Source organism: Macrobrachium rosenbergii, chromosome 46 (assembly GCF_040412425.1).
Source record: "Macrobrachium rosenbergii isolate ZJJX-2024 chromosome 46, ASM4041242v1, whole genome shotgun sequence".
In the NCBI taxonomy this organism is placed as follows: Eukaryota; Metazoa; Arthropoda; class Malacostraca; order Decapoda; family Palaemonidae; genus Macrobrachium; species Macrobrachium rosenbergii.
In genome coordinates, this window is record NC_089786.1 from 18,193,840 (window position 1) to 18,213,839 (window position 20,000).

The 20,000-nt window shown below is 35.4% G+C and overlaps 2 protein-coding genes across 3 annotated transcripts in view; one reads left to right on the forward strand and one right to left on the reverse strand.

Annotated features, from left to right (window-relative positions):
* LOC136830374 (SUZ RNA-binding domain-containing-like) overlaps nucleotides 1–20,000 on the reverse strand; it is a gene marked incomplete at its 5' end in the record, with an annotated part of 703,764 nt that overhangs the window by 365,575 nt on the left and 318,189 nt on the right. The window lies entirely within an intron of this gene.
* The window catches only part of LOC136830254 (QRFP-like peptide receptor), a 290,055-nt gene that overhangs the window by 162,803 nt on the left and 107,252 nt on the right, over nucleotides 1–20,000 (forward strand). For both annotated transcript variants that reach the window (XM_067089612.1, XM_067089613.1), the window contains exon 2: nucleotides 17,716–18,427. In XM_067089612.1, coding sequence (XP_066945713.1) covers nucleotides 17,957–18,427 — 471 coding nt within the window. In that variant the 5' untranslated portion in view covers nucleotides 17,716–17,956. The remainder of the gene's footprint in view (nucleotides 1–17,715; nucleotides 18,428–20,000) is intronic.

Genomic DNA, 20,000 nt, shown 5'->3' on the forward strand with positions numbered 1-20,000 from the left:
TCTCACTCTTCCAGCCTCCTATACTTTAGTTTCTGTTTCCCTGGCCCAGCTCACTCAGTCCTATTATTTGTACATATATCAGTACTTTCTTTCTCTCATTTGACAAAAGTTACGGAAAACTCTTATTCTACAATATATGGCAACATCCCCATTTAAATACACACAAAATATATATTTAATCAAGTTCAAAAGCCCACCGAAACTCCCACTAAAGTGACAACTAAAATATTTTCTACACTGGAACGTCAGCGAACAATTAAATTTGACACAACATACGGCCTACATATACGATACATAATCAATAGGTATGCTAATATTTCTTTGACAGACAACATGACAGAGATGAAATCGCAGTTATCACCATAAATGTTGATGACCTGATTTAATTCAGTGCGCTTGCTGCACCAATAAAGTTTATATGGAATTTGTCCGTAGAATCGATCGTCATTTCCCCGTACATTATTGCAAATGCCTCAGACTTGAGTCTAGAGAAGTTAGTATTTGCAAAATATATTAAAAATCATAACGATTAATCGCATTTGATGTACATATGCAACTAGTCACTTCCTGAGGAAATATAATTGTACACACACACACACACACACACACACATATATATATATATATATATATATATATATATATATATATATATATATATATATATATATATATATATATATATATATATATATATATATATATATATATATATATATATATATATATATATACATGGGCCTTTCCCTCTTAAAAGGATGGCACCAAGGGTTGTTTACCTTTGGTTCTCTGCAAGTCTCTTTTGGGATGAGGGTGCTAGCCCAATGCCCATCTTGGCCCTGGTTGCAATCCATCACATTAGATAGCAACTAAATACCTGTTTCACATCTTAGGCCAAGAGAGGCACAATATGTGTTTGGGGAAATGACCAAAAACGAGAGTGACTGCGTGAGAGCTCTCTGGCGTGCGCTTGCAGTGACTGATTTCAAGTTTTCTGTAAAAGAAAACTACTGAGATGGCTACTTGTCCGTCGGCCCGTACTTTTTCTGTCCTCCCTCAGGTCTTAAAAACTACTGAGATTAGAGGGCTGCAAATTGGTATGTTGATTATCCACACTCCAATCATTAAACATACCAAATTGCAGCCCTTTAGCTTCAGTAGTTTTTATTTTATTCAAGGTTAAGGTTGGCTATGATCGTACTTCTGGCACTGCTATAGGTACCAACAACACAGGCCACCATCGGACCGAGGCTGAGTTTATGGCCGCGGCTAAGAGTTTCATGAGCCGTGGCTGTTTCATACAGCGTTATACGCTGTACAGAAAACTCGATTGTGCCGAAGAAACTGCGGCGCATTTTTACTTGTTTAAAGGTGGTTTGTGGCCGTCGTCTTCCGAAATTGCCCTGCTCTTCGCTTCGAATCGACCCCCTTCAATGTTGCACAAAGAAGCAGCGGCATTTGCAAAGCGACCTCGCATCCGCAGTTAATGTCAAAACTGTCCTTATTGTGGTAGTTCTTGGGTTATTTAACTGCAGGCTGAAGTGAATTTGTCCTTTGTTGCGCCGTTCTTGAATGTCCTTTGGCATTCCACTCTCTAATATAAGCATTTATAAAGCCCTTTCACGCGAGAGCTAATGGAACAGGTCTTGCAATGTTCTCGTGCTGCCCTGATTCAAAGAAGAAAAAAATATGAATAGTCAGGAGACGGGAGAAGGGAGAGGCAAAACCGCGAACGAAGCAGTGAGAGCACCATAATAATGTTTGAATATAAACTACAAAGAAGTCACATTGAAAATAAAATCCAAGCAAGCAAACCTGAAAATGATTTAATTAAAAGCAAGAAAAGCGCGTGGGAGGAGAATATTTGCAGAAATGTAAATATGAAATCTAAAATTTCATAAAGGATTCTATGATTATACAGAAAATGAGATGAAAATCTATTTCAAAAGAATTTTTACGGCGTGAGTATGAATGACACGAAAATTAAAACTTCGGCAATGATAGAGCGAATTTACTAGAAAAGGGGAAAAAGTTTTTCTGTTAGATTCTTTTGTAAACGTAAGCTCGTGAGAAACAGACAAATGGTAATCTAGTGATTTTTTGTGTTTTGCGGAAGTGTACAGAAGTGAGACTTCAGGAAAATGGAAATTTCATCAAACAAAAGGAAAGTTAAAATTCCTCTAAGAGTAGTTTAAAGATACTAATTTAGAAGGAAGATTGGAGTTTGTTAGAAAATGTAATTTGTGAAAGTTTAAGTGTAATAAAAATATGTAAATAAAAATCCCGGCAAGAATGGTATAAGTATAGAATAACAAGAAAACAAGTTTACTTCATTTACCCTATACTTGGTGTGTGTGTGTCTGTCTCTGTCCATCCGAGTGTGTATTGGTATATTGCGTTCCCTCTAAAGACGAGAAACTGAAATTCCATCACGTAGCGTTTGAAGGTACAAGAAAACCAAAGGAAGTTTGCGGGAGAAGACGTATTTCTTGTTTTTACTGCCATCTTTGACAAGACAAAAATATGAAAACCCATTAAGGGGTTAAATAAAAGTTACACGGACAAAGCTATCTGGGCTGTCCAGATTTCACAGGGCAGAACTTCCAGATGCAGTTTCCTGCACTCTCCAGCCATCTGATACCACGCGGCAGTGCTTCCAGTGACGGTGAAGCATCCTACCATAAAAATGAAGGCTAGCAGACGTCCAGATCCCTCGAATTGCTTTCTTGTGTATTCCAAACCCAGACGCAGTTTGCTCTATACTTTCTTTCCAGGAGGCGTGCTTGAATCTTCAAAAAGCACAAAGAGTAACACACATGCAAAGACAAAGACTCAGGGGCACTTTTCCAATAAAATGCACTCAGGTTGCATCTGCATACGCCTTCCCAGAATACCCACTGTCTCGTTTACGATGAACACTAAAACATGAGCTTTATATCTGCTCATTCTAATATGTTGTATGTGTGAAAGTGTTTATTATAACGCATTCTTGTGAGCGTAGAGTAATTCTTGGCCTATAGTAACAACAGATGTGATGAACTCAGCATATATATGTGTGTGTGTGTGTATGGATATATATATATATATATATATATATATATATATATATATATATATATATATATATATATATATATATATATTGACAACTATAGATAATGAAGCATATATATATATATATATATATATATATATTCCACATATAATCTTGACAACTTAGTGAATGTATATGCAATCCTGTAAATATAATTCTCTTGCAGTAGATGTTATTCCCATGTTAAGTTATTCCCATGTTAACAAGTAATCCACACATACTAATATATATTTGGGGCTTACTATTTGAGAGTATATTACAAGTCATGCAGGAATTGGTAACAAAACTTTCATATCTTTTTATACACACAAATGATTTAAAAAGAGAACCTGCTCCTGACCGTTTTTGTCTCTTGACATTTTCCAAAGGATTGAGCCATAGTAGAGGAAATTTACATGATGTATATATGATGAAATGAAAACAGTACATAAAAAAAAGTAAAAATGACCACTGACACTTGCGACGATGCGAGGCAATTTTTGACAGAGAAAGGATACGCTCTGTACAAATAACAAGCGTAGCGTTTTGTTGTTCCTAGGACGAAGATCACTTTAGCTGCTACATTTTCTATTCCTTTTGAAACAAATGGATCAAGGTTATACATTCCTATGCTGATAATATAATCCTATCATCGTTCATGTATTTCTCTAGTATATTTTTAAAATAAAAAAAAATTTATCGTCTGTCTATTTAATAGCATGGTTATTATCTCTGACATAGAAAAAGCTGTATTGCTTATCCTCTGCTTATCTAACACCTTTAATGCTTTTCAATTCTCTTTTACAGTGAATTACCAGTCTGAACAACACAGATAGAATCTGTCTCTTTAATTACACGGGATTTGATGTACACTTCCTCTGATGCTGTTTCATTTTCCTTAAGGTATTTGCCGTTTAAATATCACTCGTTCCGCGAGTTATACATATTACTCATAAGGATTATTCATTAAATACATACATATATTTCTATATGTATATATACACGCGTATATATAAATATGTGTGTATATATATATATATATATATATATATATATATATATATATATATATATATATATATATATATATATATATATATATATATATATATATATATATATATATGACTGAATACAGAACTTAGGACAAAGCCCAAGCACTGGGACCTACGAGGTCATTCAGCGTTTAAACGGAAATTGACAGTAAAATGTTTGGAAGATGTAACAGGAGGAAAACCTCGCAACTGCACAATGAATTACTTGTTATGAGAGGGTGGAAAGTAAGACGGAAGAAAAAGAATATGAAAGGAGGTACAGTAAAAGGAATATTATATATATATACATATACATATAATATATACATGCACACAAAATCAATGGGTTCAAAATGGCGTAAGCAAATGCCTCTGTGCATCCACAACCGCACAATACACACAAAATAAACTCGAAAGAAGCAACTTGACTTCCCTCGGCGTTCACACGCAGCCCACTGGCGCACTCTAGGAAACGTTCATTTAATTTGTTTTTTTGTCGCTGCTGCGAAATTTCTGTTCACCTCTGAAAACAAATTTAGTTCTTACTTCACGCTCTGGGATTTCCGGAGAGCTATTATCCCTTTAGAAGTTTTTCTAAGTTTATTTGGCGAGGGTTGTTCGCGCATTTTGCATCTGCCGCTTCCTCGTTTTATCTGACCTAGGTACAGGTAACGTCCAAGGGGGCAGGGGAGTGGGGGGAGGGGAGGGGGAGGATTAAATGTCCTACATAAATCTTCAGGTTGTTGTCGCGTAAGATAAATATGTCGGAAATGTTTATGGTAATACATTGTGATAATATTCTTTTATGTGTGAATCATACAATGGGAATGCCAGCCGAATCCCCTTTCCTTGCTCTGCCTCGAAGTCAGTATGTAAAAAGCGAAAGAAAACTAGGTAGCCCTAAATAACGAAGGAAAAGAAAATGATTATAACATCTGGGAAGCAGAGAAGCAGGTTATACATTCGGAGCGTCATCGCCATGGCAGTTTAAGAAAGCACAAAAGCAGGGTGAGTTTTTTTGATGCTGGAATAATTTGCGTCTGTAAAATTGCATCAAGTGCTTAGAATGGGGTAGGGTCGGGGGGGGGGAGCTGATAGCCCCGTGATAGATTAACTGATACCGCACGTAGACAGTTTTCCCCCGTAGGAGGGTAGTGCCATCAGTGAACCTCATGTGGTGCACTGCAGGCATTACTTAATGTTCTTTGCAGCGTGCCTTCGGCCCCTATCTGCAACCGCTTTCGTTCCTTTTACTGTACCTCCTTTCATATTCTCTGTCTTCCATCTTACTCTCCACCCTCGCCTAACAATTGATTCATGGTGCAACTGCTTTGAGGTTTTCCTCTTGTTACACCTTTCAAACCTTTTACTGTCAATTTCCATTTCAGCGCTGAATGACCTCATAAGTTCCAGTGCTTGGCCTCTGGCCTAAATTCTATATTCAGTTCAGTTCGTAGACAGGTCTGGTGCAAGCGGCAATGGGGCGGAGAGGTTCAAGAGCCTCCGTAGCGAAAGTGAGAGCACCGACGAGTCTGATCCCACTTTGAACACACTCGAACACTTAACCAAATGCAAGGGAACACAGAAGAACGTATGAATTTCTAAAGTTAAACTACGGTATCTAATACCTTGGAAATTCGCTGATATAAAAACATAATTGAATCAAGATACTCAGTGTTTAGCCCGCGTGATTTTAGAGACCTTACATCTCAAGCCTTTGGTAAATCACGATCTAGTGCATTACACTAATACTGTAACTAATACTGTAACTACTAAAACAAAATCAATAAAAGCAGCAGCTGCAACACCACTATTCTTTCATTTTAGTTTTTCACGGCTTCCTACTCCCGTTACTCTTCATGAAATCCAGGTCTCTCACAACCTTTGTTCCAAGCTGAGAACCTCATTGTCATGAAGGACGCTGCTTTTATCTGATCAAACAATGACTGATCCAGACTTTTCTTAAGATCATCTGAAACCTTTAGAAGAGGAACATTGATAATTAAATGTCTTGCCTCTAGATTTCAAACATTGGTAATTTTAGAAGCTTGAATCGTTTTTTAGCAAAACTTGGAAGGGTGGAGGGATTGGGGGGAGAGGGTTATTCAGAGACTGAAATTTAATGAAAGGATTTACAAAACAAAACATGATATAAAAACCTTATCAGGAATTAATTCAATGAGACAGGTTACACGCAAAGGTCAAAGACCCGAACTTGGAAAAACATTTATAAAAACTTGAATGATGGAACTTCAAACGGCCATTTCAATAGGATAAAATAAAAGGGAATCTTTTTCACATGAGGTATCTTCCAGCCATCTCTGCTATTAACATATCAAAAGACTGAGTCTGATGTTTATTTCATTATCTGTCGTTTTACGGCAGATGGAGAGAAACTATCGGAATTTGACACAATGCGGAGCTGAATTATAAACCCTTCTTTTTCTAAAAGATACCGTGAGATTAAACAGGGGAAAATACGAACACAAGAGGAAAGGTGATAATTACTAATAACGATCATCAAAATGACCATTATTATTTCAATCATATCGAATGGCACTATCAACACCATCGTCATTATTCTCATTAGAGGTAAAGTTAAAGAAGTTGAACAGCTGAGTGGGAAGAGACCAGATGGTACAGATGAAAATTAACAGGCATTAAGGGACGCGACGGGGAGCTGAAGGCACGCTGCAGGAAACCTTGTAATGGCCACGGTGGGCCATGCATGCCATACAGTAGGTAGCACCCCCTTGAGGAATGTGAAATAATTACTATTATTATTATTACCTCCACGACTACCACTTTGTGTCTTACACTAAATATTACTACATACAATAGTTACAGTATTCTGCCCTGCTAAAACAGATTCGTGAAAATGCAACATTAAAAATAACTGCCTTGTTAATAATAAACTCGAACAGTCTCAATGCTTTGGAGTTTATATCATGTTTCACTTATCCGGTTTTAAGCGACTGAGATATCTCCCGGCTGCATAATATAATACCGAAAGGTAATTATAATGGAAAAGTGGTTCGTCACCTGGCAGATTCGATCTACCGACAGCAACTACCTCCGTTTCAGTGACGAGTGCTCTTATAATTCGACTGCCCAATGGCAAGCGTACTCGTCACTGAAGTCTGAGGTGGCTGTCGTCGGCGGATCGAATCCGCCAGGTGACGAACCGCTTGCCCATTATATTTACCTTCCGGCATTATTTTCAGAGGTAGGACGAATTGGATATTAAACATTTGCAGCTTAATGTTGGCATATATATATAAATATAAATATATATATATATATATATATATATATATATATATATATATATATATATATATACATATACACACACATACATTTATGTAAACAAACGTATATGAGTGACTCAGTGTGTGTTGAGGGGTCAGGCTGATGTGTGTAAGTGTATAAAGCAACCAGGGGTACTCATGCCCTCTGCAGAGGGTTCACCAACGGCATTATCCAGCAGTTAAAATATGAATGGCATCTGACAAGGGAAAGAGCTTAACGTTGAAAGACTAAATAAGTTAAAACAAACAATGGGTAGGCTGAATAAGATTTAGAAATCAAATGGATTGAAATTAGATACGAGAATTAAGATTACCCGTGTCTAGTACGATCTATACTGTTATAATGGACAACGTTCATGCATGATATTACAATGAAATTAAATCCACCAGATTTTGGTCGATTTAATAATAAAGATTCAAGAAGACCATTATAAGTCAGATGGCTGGACGTTGTTAGAAATCATATCATAATGGAAATTGTGGTCGTTGCAGATGTAGAGGGGATAATGAGGAAAGGGAAATTGAAAAGGGTTGGGTACGTTTTAGCTGAATTCCTGCGAGCACCAGAGGAGATGGAAGACCCCGGCCTACTTGGACGAGAACTGTGAGCAGGGAGACTGGAGATGAGTTGATATTTGTGGAAGATAAAACACAGGAGAGACAAGAGTGGTGAAATTTCACCGAGATCCTTCGTGTCATACGGTGTTGGAGGTGATGATTATGCATGTTTGTGTATGCGGATGTGTATGGATGTATATGTATGTATGTATATATTTATATATATATATATATATATATATATATATATATATACATATATATATATATATATATGTATATATATATATATATATATACATATATATATATATATATATATATATATAAATATATATATATATATATATATATATATATATATATATATATATATATATAGAGAGAGAGAGAGAGAGAGAGAGAGAGAGAGAGAGAGAGAGAGAGAGAGAGAGAGAGAGAGAGAGAGAGAGATATGCAGCACGAAGGACCGCGTGCTTGAGAATATCACAAAATCCACGTGAGAAGGTGAGAGAAAACCGAGACTGAACATGTGCTTTCGTAGTTTATTCTACATTTTCAAGTATAAACTACGATAGTATTTGTTCAAAGCCCCGGTTTTCACTCACCTTCTCAAGCGGAGAGTATATATATAGATTTGTATATGGTTATATGTATTTATTATATATATTTTGAGGGAAATGATCAGTGAAAAACCCAAGGCAAGCAACTTAAATTTAGCAAATTATGAAAAATCACATAAGCACAAAAGTAAGAAAAAAACATACAAGCCATTAATGATTACTGTAGACCTAGACTTTGGACCTGCAGTGCTTTAAAATACATTATATATATACATATATATATATATATATATTATATGTATATATTATATATATATATATATATATATATATATATATATATATATATATATATATATATACATACATATATATATATATATATATATATATATATATATATATATATATATATATATATATATATATATATATATATATATATAGTTACGTGGGTCATTCGGGTAATGAGTTTAATAATTAGTTAATTGGATTTATATTACCTTGCTTTACCTAAGACCCACGTAATTCTGTCAATTAAGGCTAAAATTAACTCTAAAGGACAGATATTAATTAGATCAGGTCGCCAGCTAAAACTTGTTAACAAAGAATAGAGGTTTATTTCATAACCACATGAATGAATTCAGCAAACTTACTGGAACACTAATTTCAACAAAAGTAAAATAAAATGAAATGGACTATTTACAGGAGCTAACAGCAGCTCAAAATATTAGTTCTACTAAGGACAAACCCCTCAATGCTACACAGACATGAACACAGCAGATTTATGTGCCTCTCAGAAGCTTTACAAGATAGTTAGCTGCAAGGTTAAATTGAGGCTTCTTGGTATTGATGATGCAGATTCTTCTCCAGGAAAGAAGATTTTGTGCAGACCCAAGGTGTACACAATTCTGTAAAAGACGTATCCTGATAACAATCTTGCACTATAGAAACTCTCACTCGTCATTACTTAATCAAAAAGGGATAATTCTGATGTCAAGAATAATATCTTTAACACTTTGGAGGATAAGTTATGTGACTTCACTAGACAACAATAATTGTGCTTAACAGATGACTTCATAAATGGGATGTATTTTACTAGGATTTCTTAGTCAGTAACAGGAAAAATGAGTGTTTCAGTCGAAGGGAAAGAGAACTGGGAGTAATTGTCAAATCAGACTTACTGATGGGTTAGCTAATGCAGTGATCAGATGCATAAGATTCCTTGGCCCATTGGAATAACAATTTTCCCCCTCATTTTGAACAAAGGAGGCAAAGGTGCTTGGAGGACAGCACGGACACATCCGTGTTCTGTGGCAGCTGAGTGGCGAGTCTCGTGACGCTGGGCAGCTTCTCGCTGTTTGTTTCAAAACTCCTCCCAGCCAGGGCTTCACCTGGAATGACGATAGACTCGCCAGTACACAGGATAGAGAAAATTGGGTTTTAAGAACAGTATAACTAAGGTCTGGCCTAGCAAAACTGTATTCCTTCTATGAGACTTTAAGAATTTAAACTTCCCACCCTTGGACGGTTGGCGAATTTAATTTGAAAACACTGCTTCCCGTTCGCCTTTTCTCATGCAAGAAATCTATAATCTTCCTATTTTTAACTAGAGAATTAATTCTATTCTACTAACAGGCAAGTAGAGGAGTCGAACAGCAAATATTTATAACAGTATATACACATATATATAGTGTATGTAAATACACTTTATAGTATATAGATAGGCAGTAGATATGCGAGTCTTTAATCTGCTGAACTTCAGAATATAGGAAGTAAATAGAGACATGCTATCTCATGAAATTGCAGTCAGGTAAATGGAGTGAGTATTTTATGCATGTACTGAGTATGGAAGCTAAAAGATAGAAAGAGGTAAATGAAGCAAGAATGAAAATGGCCAGGGTAAGGTTGAGAATTCTTCTTGAAGCCAGGTTGAGGATATATGGAGCATAATTAAACGGTTTAAAAATAAAAATTCCATGAGTTGGTGAGATTACAAATGAGATGAAGTAGTGCAAAAGTTAAGTTTGAATGAGGGACTGACAAGGGTGTGTAAGGTATGTTTAGATGAAGGAAAGGTTTCAAAGGAATGTGTGGGAAATAATCATTCCAGTACACAAAGGTGCAGTGACAGATGGTAGGGAAGATAACAGAAATATTGGTAGGGGAAGAAGAGTGTGGATTTAAACGCTTAAGAGGGGTATATGGATCAAAAGCTTGCTGTGAATCAGATTGGTGAGAGGTTTGAAAGTAAAAGGAAAAACCTTCATATGACATATATGGAGCTAAAGAAGGCTTTTGACAGAACTGACAATAAGGCAATGTGTAGTGTTGGATATGTGTGGTATGGAAGGGAAGTTGATGAGAATGACTCAAAGATTTTATGATAGAAGTGAACCATATGTTAGACTTTGTAGGGGGAAGAGTGGCTGATTTGTTATGAAAAATACGGCAGATACAAGAATGTGGTACGTTTCTATGATGTTTGATATCTATGAATGGAACGTTGTAAGAAGTCAGATAGAAAACAGCAGAACTATACTCAGTGTTGTGGGTTAAGATGATGGGTTGTGACTGAAGTGTGGATTGGCTAATGTTTGCAGACGATAAAGCACTACTAAATGAAGATGGAGAAGAGAAACTGCACAGGCTATTCCATGCAAGGAACAGAGCTGAGAGTAAATATGAGCAAACGTGAGGCTGTGAGGGAGAATGGGTAGAATAGAGATAGAGCGACGTTAATGTGGACAATGAAAGAGCCACCATAAGCAGTAGATTTATACAAGTGTCTGGAAGTAAAAATTCGAGTAATGGCAGCTGAGAAAATATCTACGAAACCCAAGATTGTAATGCGTGAAGGGATTGTCGAGCCAACTCTCCTACGAGAGTTAAGTATAGATGCTAAATGTGAATGAAAGGAAATGGAAAAAGATCATGGAGATAGTTTCATGTATTATATATGGCATAAGTAGAATTGTAAAGGCAAGAAATGAGTGGAAACAGGGGTAGTGTCGGTGGACCCCAATGTTTTTCTATAGTTTGGTCATGTGGAAGAATGAAGGACAATAGGTTGTTGAAAAGGATATACAATTTGGTAGTGTTAAGAGGAAGTAGGGTAGAGATAAATGGCACAGGTCTGTAGCACAGGGGAGGGGCGGATTTTTGTGCGCTTCTGACAAGCTTTTTATGTGGATGTGTGAAGCGCCTCATTTCGTGGAAGTTTTAAGTATAATTGGCTCTCCCACAGTTTAGCACTTCTAAAGTCTGATCAGTGTCGTTCCTTTACTCTCGAGCGCAGCAACAACAGTTATGAGAAACGTCTTAATCTTGAAATTATATATATATATATATATATATATATATATATATATATATATATATATATACAATTTATATTTATATTTATATTTATACTTATAAATTATATATATATATATATATATATATATATATATATATATATATATATATATATATATATATATATTATATAATATTATATTTATATAAATATATAAACATATATGTATATATATATATATATATATATATATATATATATATATATATATATATATATATATATATATATATATATATATATATACACACACACACACACATACATATATATATATATATATATATATATATATATATATATATATATATATATATATGTATATATATATATACATACACACACACACACACTTATGTATATAATGAATTTTTGTCACATATGCTGGTGAATTCAATACTGTATCCCATGTTAATTTTACGGGGAGCACATTAAATCATCCATTCAATTAATGAGCCGAGTTATCAAATGAATACCAGCAGTGCATCAGAATCAGTCAATAGACCCAATTCATGACACGTCAAAGCTTTCTGTTACACCAGTAAAAAAGAGGAATATGGAAATTTACCATAATTAAAACGGCACCTTTTGATTCAGCATCGTTAAAAAAAAAGCAATCAAAATATGAATGAAGGTATAAGTATACTAATAAGGAATTATCAAACAAAAATATTCACATGAATATTCACAAGTTTCTTCCAGATTTAGCTGGCCTTATGCCAAGACGGACTCTTGCTCTCTGGTAGCTCTTAATCATGACGTTGGATTTAATGCTCTTGTTCTCTGAGGATCATGGAAATGGCGGAAATGAAGAGAGGTGTCGAAGTTAGTGTGAGTGACAAAAGAATGCCAAATAAACTGAAAGTAAAAGCCTACTGTGCCATGATCAAACCAGTGATGATGATGTATGGTTTAGAAAAATGGGCATCAAGAAAGGAGAAACAGAAGCCAGAGAGATCAGAAATGATGATGCACATTGGCTTACGTGACCCTCAAATGGCCCCATCACTAGTTCCCAGGATGATAAGGACATGTGACAGTGAATATTTACCAAGACCTAAGCAAGATTGAATTTGGGACCAACAGTGTGAAGTCGCTGGCAATGTCACTTAGCTACCAAGACCGTAAACAGCTATATGAAAATAATCACACTCGCTCAGTCTTTTGGCTTCTGGTGCCTCACTTAATGACACTAAAACTCATGCCAGACTCCTGGTCACGAAGGTTCATATACCAACGGCGTCTAGCATTCACTGTTCAACAGTAGTGTCAAGAGACAAACATCGTAGCTCCCTGGCATTCAAAGGTGGTTCGCTATTCTAGTACTGAATGACATTTGTTAATTAATAATTAATAATAATAATAATAATAATAATAATAATAAATAATAATAAATGATTCGGGACCATTTCCTGAAAATTCCATTGTGTCTCTGCTGACTTAAGCAACTAGTGGTTAACTGACTTTGGAAGGTCTAAACCGTGGTACAGAAAGCCGCGGGACTAACAATCTCATTCCAGCACTACTTGCTTTTGAAACAGAGGGTTAACACCCTCTGGAGCCATACACTTTACGAAAAAGAAGGACTAAAATACAAATACGCAATAGCAGTTGTTGTAACAAAAAAAATTACCTCAGTAGTAAAGGAATAAATTATGCAGTTCTAATCAGAGCTTTTAGATACAAAGTCACCCACACTTCGTTGCCTGTTGGATCCTTATGGGGCGGCTACCTTGAGGATCATTAAAGAAGAAGAAGAAGAACGCATGATAGAACTTTCTGGGACCTACGACTCTGCTCATGCGCGTTCGATTCGAGCCACACATAATTCCCAATTACGCTTTCTCATCTCACTAACGCAACGTCATAATCTCATTTACACCATCCTTTCTCTCGTTTGCATCATATTTTAGTTAAAACTCGTCGGAGGGAAGCACATACTTTGTTATTAGCTGAGAAAATATCTTCCGGTAATGTCCTGTAATTCGACTAACTTCATGTTTCGCGAATTCATGCGGTTCCCATTTGGACGATTTTAGACTCTCTTTTAGCGTTACCTTAATCGTAATCAGAGATATTTTTCACTGGATTAGCACATCATTTGTGTGTTTTATTTCCGAAATTCTCTTTGAAGTATGTCATAAAATACTTGCCAATCTCATAAATTTTCAGGTAATATACCGGCAATTAGGTGAAACTAGATAATCATGATTTGTTCTTTGGAGAAGACGGTAAATGTACTTTGCCAATATCACTGAGGCTAATCGCGATTGGCAGACACTTGCTGCTCACCGCCAACCAGAAGTTAGAATGCACATATCTCTACCAATCCGGAGCGAGAGAGACGCTCCAATGATATATGCTGCGAATATTTATCGCCAGACTTTAGAGTATGATTCACAATCTACGAGTAAGATTCTCCAATTTATTAAGAGTTAAATCTGAGATATTTACAATTTTTGACCACGTGGTAATCGACAATCCATTTAGAGCTACATGATTTTCAAAGACGGTTCCTTTCCTTCTCCTGGCAAGCATTCGAAGACTTTCAGTTTCATTCTTGACGCTTTCTTAGGGTACGGGTATTTCTCTGTTTCTCAAGAATCATTTTAATTACGCGTCTATTTGTGCCCCGACATACCAGACGGAAAGCTGAATCTCTTAATACGTCTGTGGCTGTGTAAACAAAATGATTTCCTCATTTTTTTACATGTCTGTTGCTGTCAGTCTGTTAAAAGTAAAGGGCTAAATCTCGCCATATGTCTGTCAGTCTGGCTAAACCAAGTAATGTCCTATAGAGAGTTTTATGTTTCTAATTCTGTACTGCATTAACAAACCAAGCGGAGAACTTTTTATGCAGATCATTCTGTTTAAACTAAGTAACATCCCTAATTCCTGCCTAACAGAATATTTGCATACCAGACGGAGAGATACATTTCGTTTTATGTCTCTCAGTTCTTATAAACAAACTGACTATATTAAATGTGATCTTACGTTTGTCAGTCTACATCAAAAGTGAAGAGCTAAATCACATAATAAGGCAGTCAGTCTATATGAACAATATAAAGTCCTAAATTCTGTTATATGTCCTTCAGTCTGTACTAATAAGAGTAAATGGAGAGCTAAATTTTGCTGTAAGTTTGTCATTAGTAACAAACCAAGTGATTTCCTAAATTTTTTTTCATGTCTGTAAATCTGTATTAACAGACTAACTAAAGATCTACATCTCAGACGTGTGAGTCCGTCGCTACCCATAAAGAAAATTCTGTTTACTGACAGAGTGAAGAGTTAATTTCTGTTGAATTTCCGTGATTTATAAAAAGAGATGATGTTTTTTGGTAATTGCGTAACTCTGTAATCACCATAGTAAGTATAAATCCTCCCATAAGTCTGCCAGTCTGTAAAAATAAAGTGGTGCCGTAATTACTGCTTTAATTCTGTCAGTGTGTAATAAATAACTAAGTGAAGTGCCAAAAAAAAAAAAAAAGCAGAATGAAAAATATAAATAACGCAGGTGGAACACCAACACACTGATATTAAAAAAAACAATAACATTCAACTTACCAATTATCCATGACATGGAGTACAAAGGAAAGTTCGCCTGGAAAAAAGAAAGAAAATTCCCTTAATTTCCTGAGTAATTTGGCCACATATTCATAATTTGTAACGCAGCCTCTGTTAATTCATAATTTATGTTTTAATATAGCCTGGGTAAAGGAGGCATATTTTCTCTCCGGATGAAATAAGTGCGGTTATAATATTTCTCTAATATGTAGGTAGGGATTTATCTTTGCATACTGAGCCGTCCTAATTTACGTATTTTTTATTGCTTTTATTCTTTTTGGCATTTGGCTTCATGTTACGAGAAAGCTTGGTTTAGCAAGGTACTGCTACTACTACTACTACTACTACTACTACTACTACTACTACTACTACTACTACTACTACTGCTGCTGCTGCTGCTGCTTTCTAAAATAATAATAATAATAATAATAATAATAATAATAATAATAATAATAATAATAATAATAATAATAATAAGGAACTGATTCCTATTTCTCCAAAACGACCCTCTTTGTAAGAAACACACTGCAAATGAAAACCCCACAAAACAAGTAACAAAAGCCTCTTTTGCATAAAATCAGCACAAAAAATTACAAAAAATCATACTGTGCATAACAAAGAAGAGTTTAAAAATCATGTTGCTCAGAAAGTAAAAAAAAAAAATTGCCAAAAATGGAAGACGGTCTACTGCAACCATCTCACAACGAGACTGGATAAGAGAGCGCTACATCTAGGACACAAACAAGGTTATAGGGACTCCCAATAGAGAAGATGGTCGATGAAGGCTCAGATGGAAGCGGATTAACCCTCACTGAGGTGAGCCATCCCGCTCAACCAATCCAGTAAGATTTGAGACTAAATTGGGAAAGACTGAGTTTGGACGAAAGATAAAACTAATATGTATTTCAGATGGACTACAGTGATTGCAACTAGAGAGAGAGAGAGAGAGAGATGAAGTTTTGTAACGACTCCTAAAATGTAACAAAATACCAAATGTAGTTATTTCATGAATAAAAACAAGATGATAACTACAGAGAGAGAGAGAGAGAGAGAGAGAGAGAGAGAGAGAGAGAGAGAGAGAGAGAGAGAGAGGTTTTGTAACGACCCCTATAATGCAACAAAATAGCAAATGTAGTTATTTCATGAATAAAAAGAAAGATGACAAACGAGAGAGAGAGAGAGAGAGAGAGAGAGAGAGAGAGAGAGAGAGAGAGAGAGATGAAGTTTTGCAACGACTCCTATAATGTAACAAAATAGCAAATGTAGTTATTTCATGAATAAAAGCAAGATTACAACGAGAGAGAGAGAGAGAGAGAGAGAGAGAGAGAGAGAGAGAGAGAGAGAGAGAGAGAGAGAGAGAGAACAACGACTCCTATAATGTAACAAAATAGCAAAATGTAGTTATAAATAAAAGTAAGATTACAAAATAGAAATGAGAGAGAGAGAATAAAAGAAGAGAATCGATGGATGGCAACGCTCTTGTAGGTACTTCATGAATAAAAACAAATTAATCGATGGATGGCGCTCTTGTATTTTTGTTACCAGTCAGGCCTGTATCCTTGGGTGTCTGATACCTTGAGCGTCATCAGGGATTATGCGTGAAAATGCAAACAGTGAGGAGTTAATTACTAAGTTAACTATCTGTAATATCCTATTCTTTTGTTTACTAGAAAAAAAAATATTAATATCTACAACTGTAACTCTGATTGTTGGTGGCACTGAGGTAACTGTATCCCTCATGTCTGACCGACTGTCATGATTGCTTTTAGTGCTGAAACCTTATTCCTGCCACATCATTATGTCTGATATAACTTTTCAGTTTGCTCATTTATGTGACTGCCGTGTATTTTGTACAAATAGATATATTGGAGAATAAAGTGGAATTATGTGTTTGTAGTCTATTGGCATCTGACTGAACTTTTGTTAATGTCCCAACAAGAGCCAAGGGAATTTTACTATTTGTTAAACAAAAATTGACAGTTAATTATTACCATTATTATACCTTACCATAACTGGTATCACTTTTTAAATCGAAATGAAAGGCATAGAATTTTGAGCGTGTGTTTGTGTATGAGAGAGAGAGAGAGAGAGAGAGAGAGAGAGAGAGAGAGAGAGAGAGAGAGAGAGAAACCTTATTTTTGCCTAACAATAATACCACCTCTTAATGATTAAACAAAAATAATTTTTATGCAATCTCATCAAGAGAACTAATTTCGTACAAATTATGATGCACGTTCTTTATTTCTTGCAGGTTTCAAGATTAGAGAGGACGCAGTCGATTCCAGAAAAATAAAACTTCCGTAAAACAAGAACTCCGAAGGCCTCGATACTAGTAAAGTATGTAATTTATCATTACTTACAAGAATTAAGAATAGACTACAAGAAGCCATCAACAAAAGACAACAGCTATTCTAGAACGACCATCTACGTAAAATAACGTTGTAGCAAAAACTGAACAGAGTTTTTCTGGATTTATTTCGGACAATCTGAAAATGGATAACACCAGCGCGCAGTCCACTGGTTTGGAATCGACCGAGGCAGTTACGCTGTACGATGAAGCAACGTTCCAGGCGACACTGTTACCAGACACCGCTAGTCAAGAAGTTTCCCCATGGCACCTACCAACGTCCGTATCGCCGCCGCACGGCCTTGAACAGGATTATTTCAGCTACGACGACATCAACCAGTCGCTGAGAAACGGGTCTTGGAACGACTCGAACTTCGGCAACTCTTCCTTTGAGTACGAGTATGACTATGACGCGGCCCTGGGCACCTTCTTCTGGCGCCAACTGGTGCCTCCACTGTTGGTGTATTCGGTGACGTACGTGGTGGGCGTCGTGGGGAACGTCCTCATCATCTTCACTATTGCCAGATACAGGAGGCTGAAGACCACCACCAACGTCTTCCTGGCTTCCCTTGCGAGTGCCGACCTTCTGCTGATCCTCCTTTGCATCCCCTTAAAGGTAAGCTCGTTCCCCCTTCCCAATTTTTCCTTTACTTTGAGGCCAAGGGGATAGAAACCCTCGTTCTTTGCAGCCCAGGTCAGAAGAATTCGAATTACGTTCAGTTAGTTTAACGAGACCACTGAGTCACGTTCCTAGAGTCTTATACTCTACCTTGAAGGCTTAGTTCTGCGTGAGAGCTGGATATAGAAACAGGGTGGAGTTATTGAAGTTGTAGCGTAAGGAAAATAAAAAACAAAGGGTTAAAATTCATATACAGTAATGTATACGCCAAGTCTTTATCCAACATCGCATGAACATATATCTGTCAAGTTTCAAAGAATTTCTTGCATAACAACCTAAAGTAATAAAAATTCCATTTCACGAGATGTAAAAAAATTTGGGCCGTAAGGAGATAATAATTTATCATACATACGTACATAAATACATTTATACATTCTTTATATATATATATATATATATATATATATATATATATATATATATATATATATATATATATATATAATATATTCCGTATATATGTACAGTATATATATATATATATATATATATATATATATATATATATATATATATATATATATATATATATATATATATATATATATATATATATATATATATATATATATATAGTATATATATATATATATATATATATATATATATATATATATATATATATATATATATATATATATATATATATATATTATAATCGGAAAAGAAAGCAAATTAACGACCTCCGATGAAAGAGAGATAAGAAATTTTAAAGAAAGACAGCAACTTCTCCCTGGGCTGAAGTTTAACCTTTGTCAAACTTAAGCAATTACCTATACCCTTTGAGAGGTGCTCCTGTCATCCCTTTTTCGAAAAGAACAAAGGAGGCTCCCTTGGGAAGGTGTGCTAAAAATTGAAAAAGGGGTCATCTCAAACTGAGTCAAGCAATCTATCCTGAGGATGAAAATCTAATCTCGCCAAAAACGAAGGGAAGGAGTTAAAATGAGACGTTATCCTTTCTCCTTGGCTTCTGTCTTTGGCCACAAAAAATTGAGGAAACAAATTCTAATCTTGCAGTCACATATGTGAGGTTATAATTTTTCTTTCTGTTCATACTGATACTTTAATTCATCATTGCCCGTCAAACGTCTCTCTCTCTCTCTCTCTCTCACTCTCTCTCACTCTCTCTCTCTCTCTCTCTCTCTCTCTCTCTCTCTCATGAGATTTTCTTTTATTTTCAATATCGTTTCCCTCCGCTATGACACTTTATCAACGTTACTCCCACACGGTCCTATGTCTTTCTCTCCCGTTGTATGTATGTATGTATGTATGTATGTATGTATGTATGTATGTATGTATGTATGTATGTATGTATATATATATATATATATATATATATATATATATATATATATTATCTATATATATATATATACAGAATATATATATATTAAATATATATAAAAATAGACAGATATTATATATGTATATATACATATATGTATTTATGTATGTATATAAAGTGTTGATGAGGTCTTGTTATATTAAACTGTAGTAAATAGTAATTTGC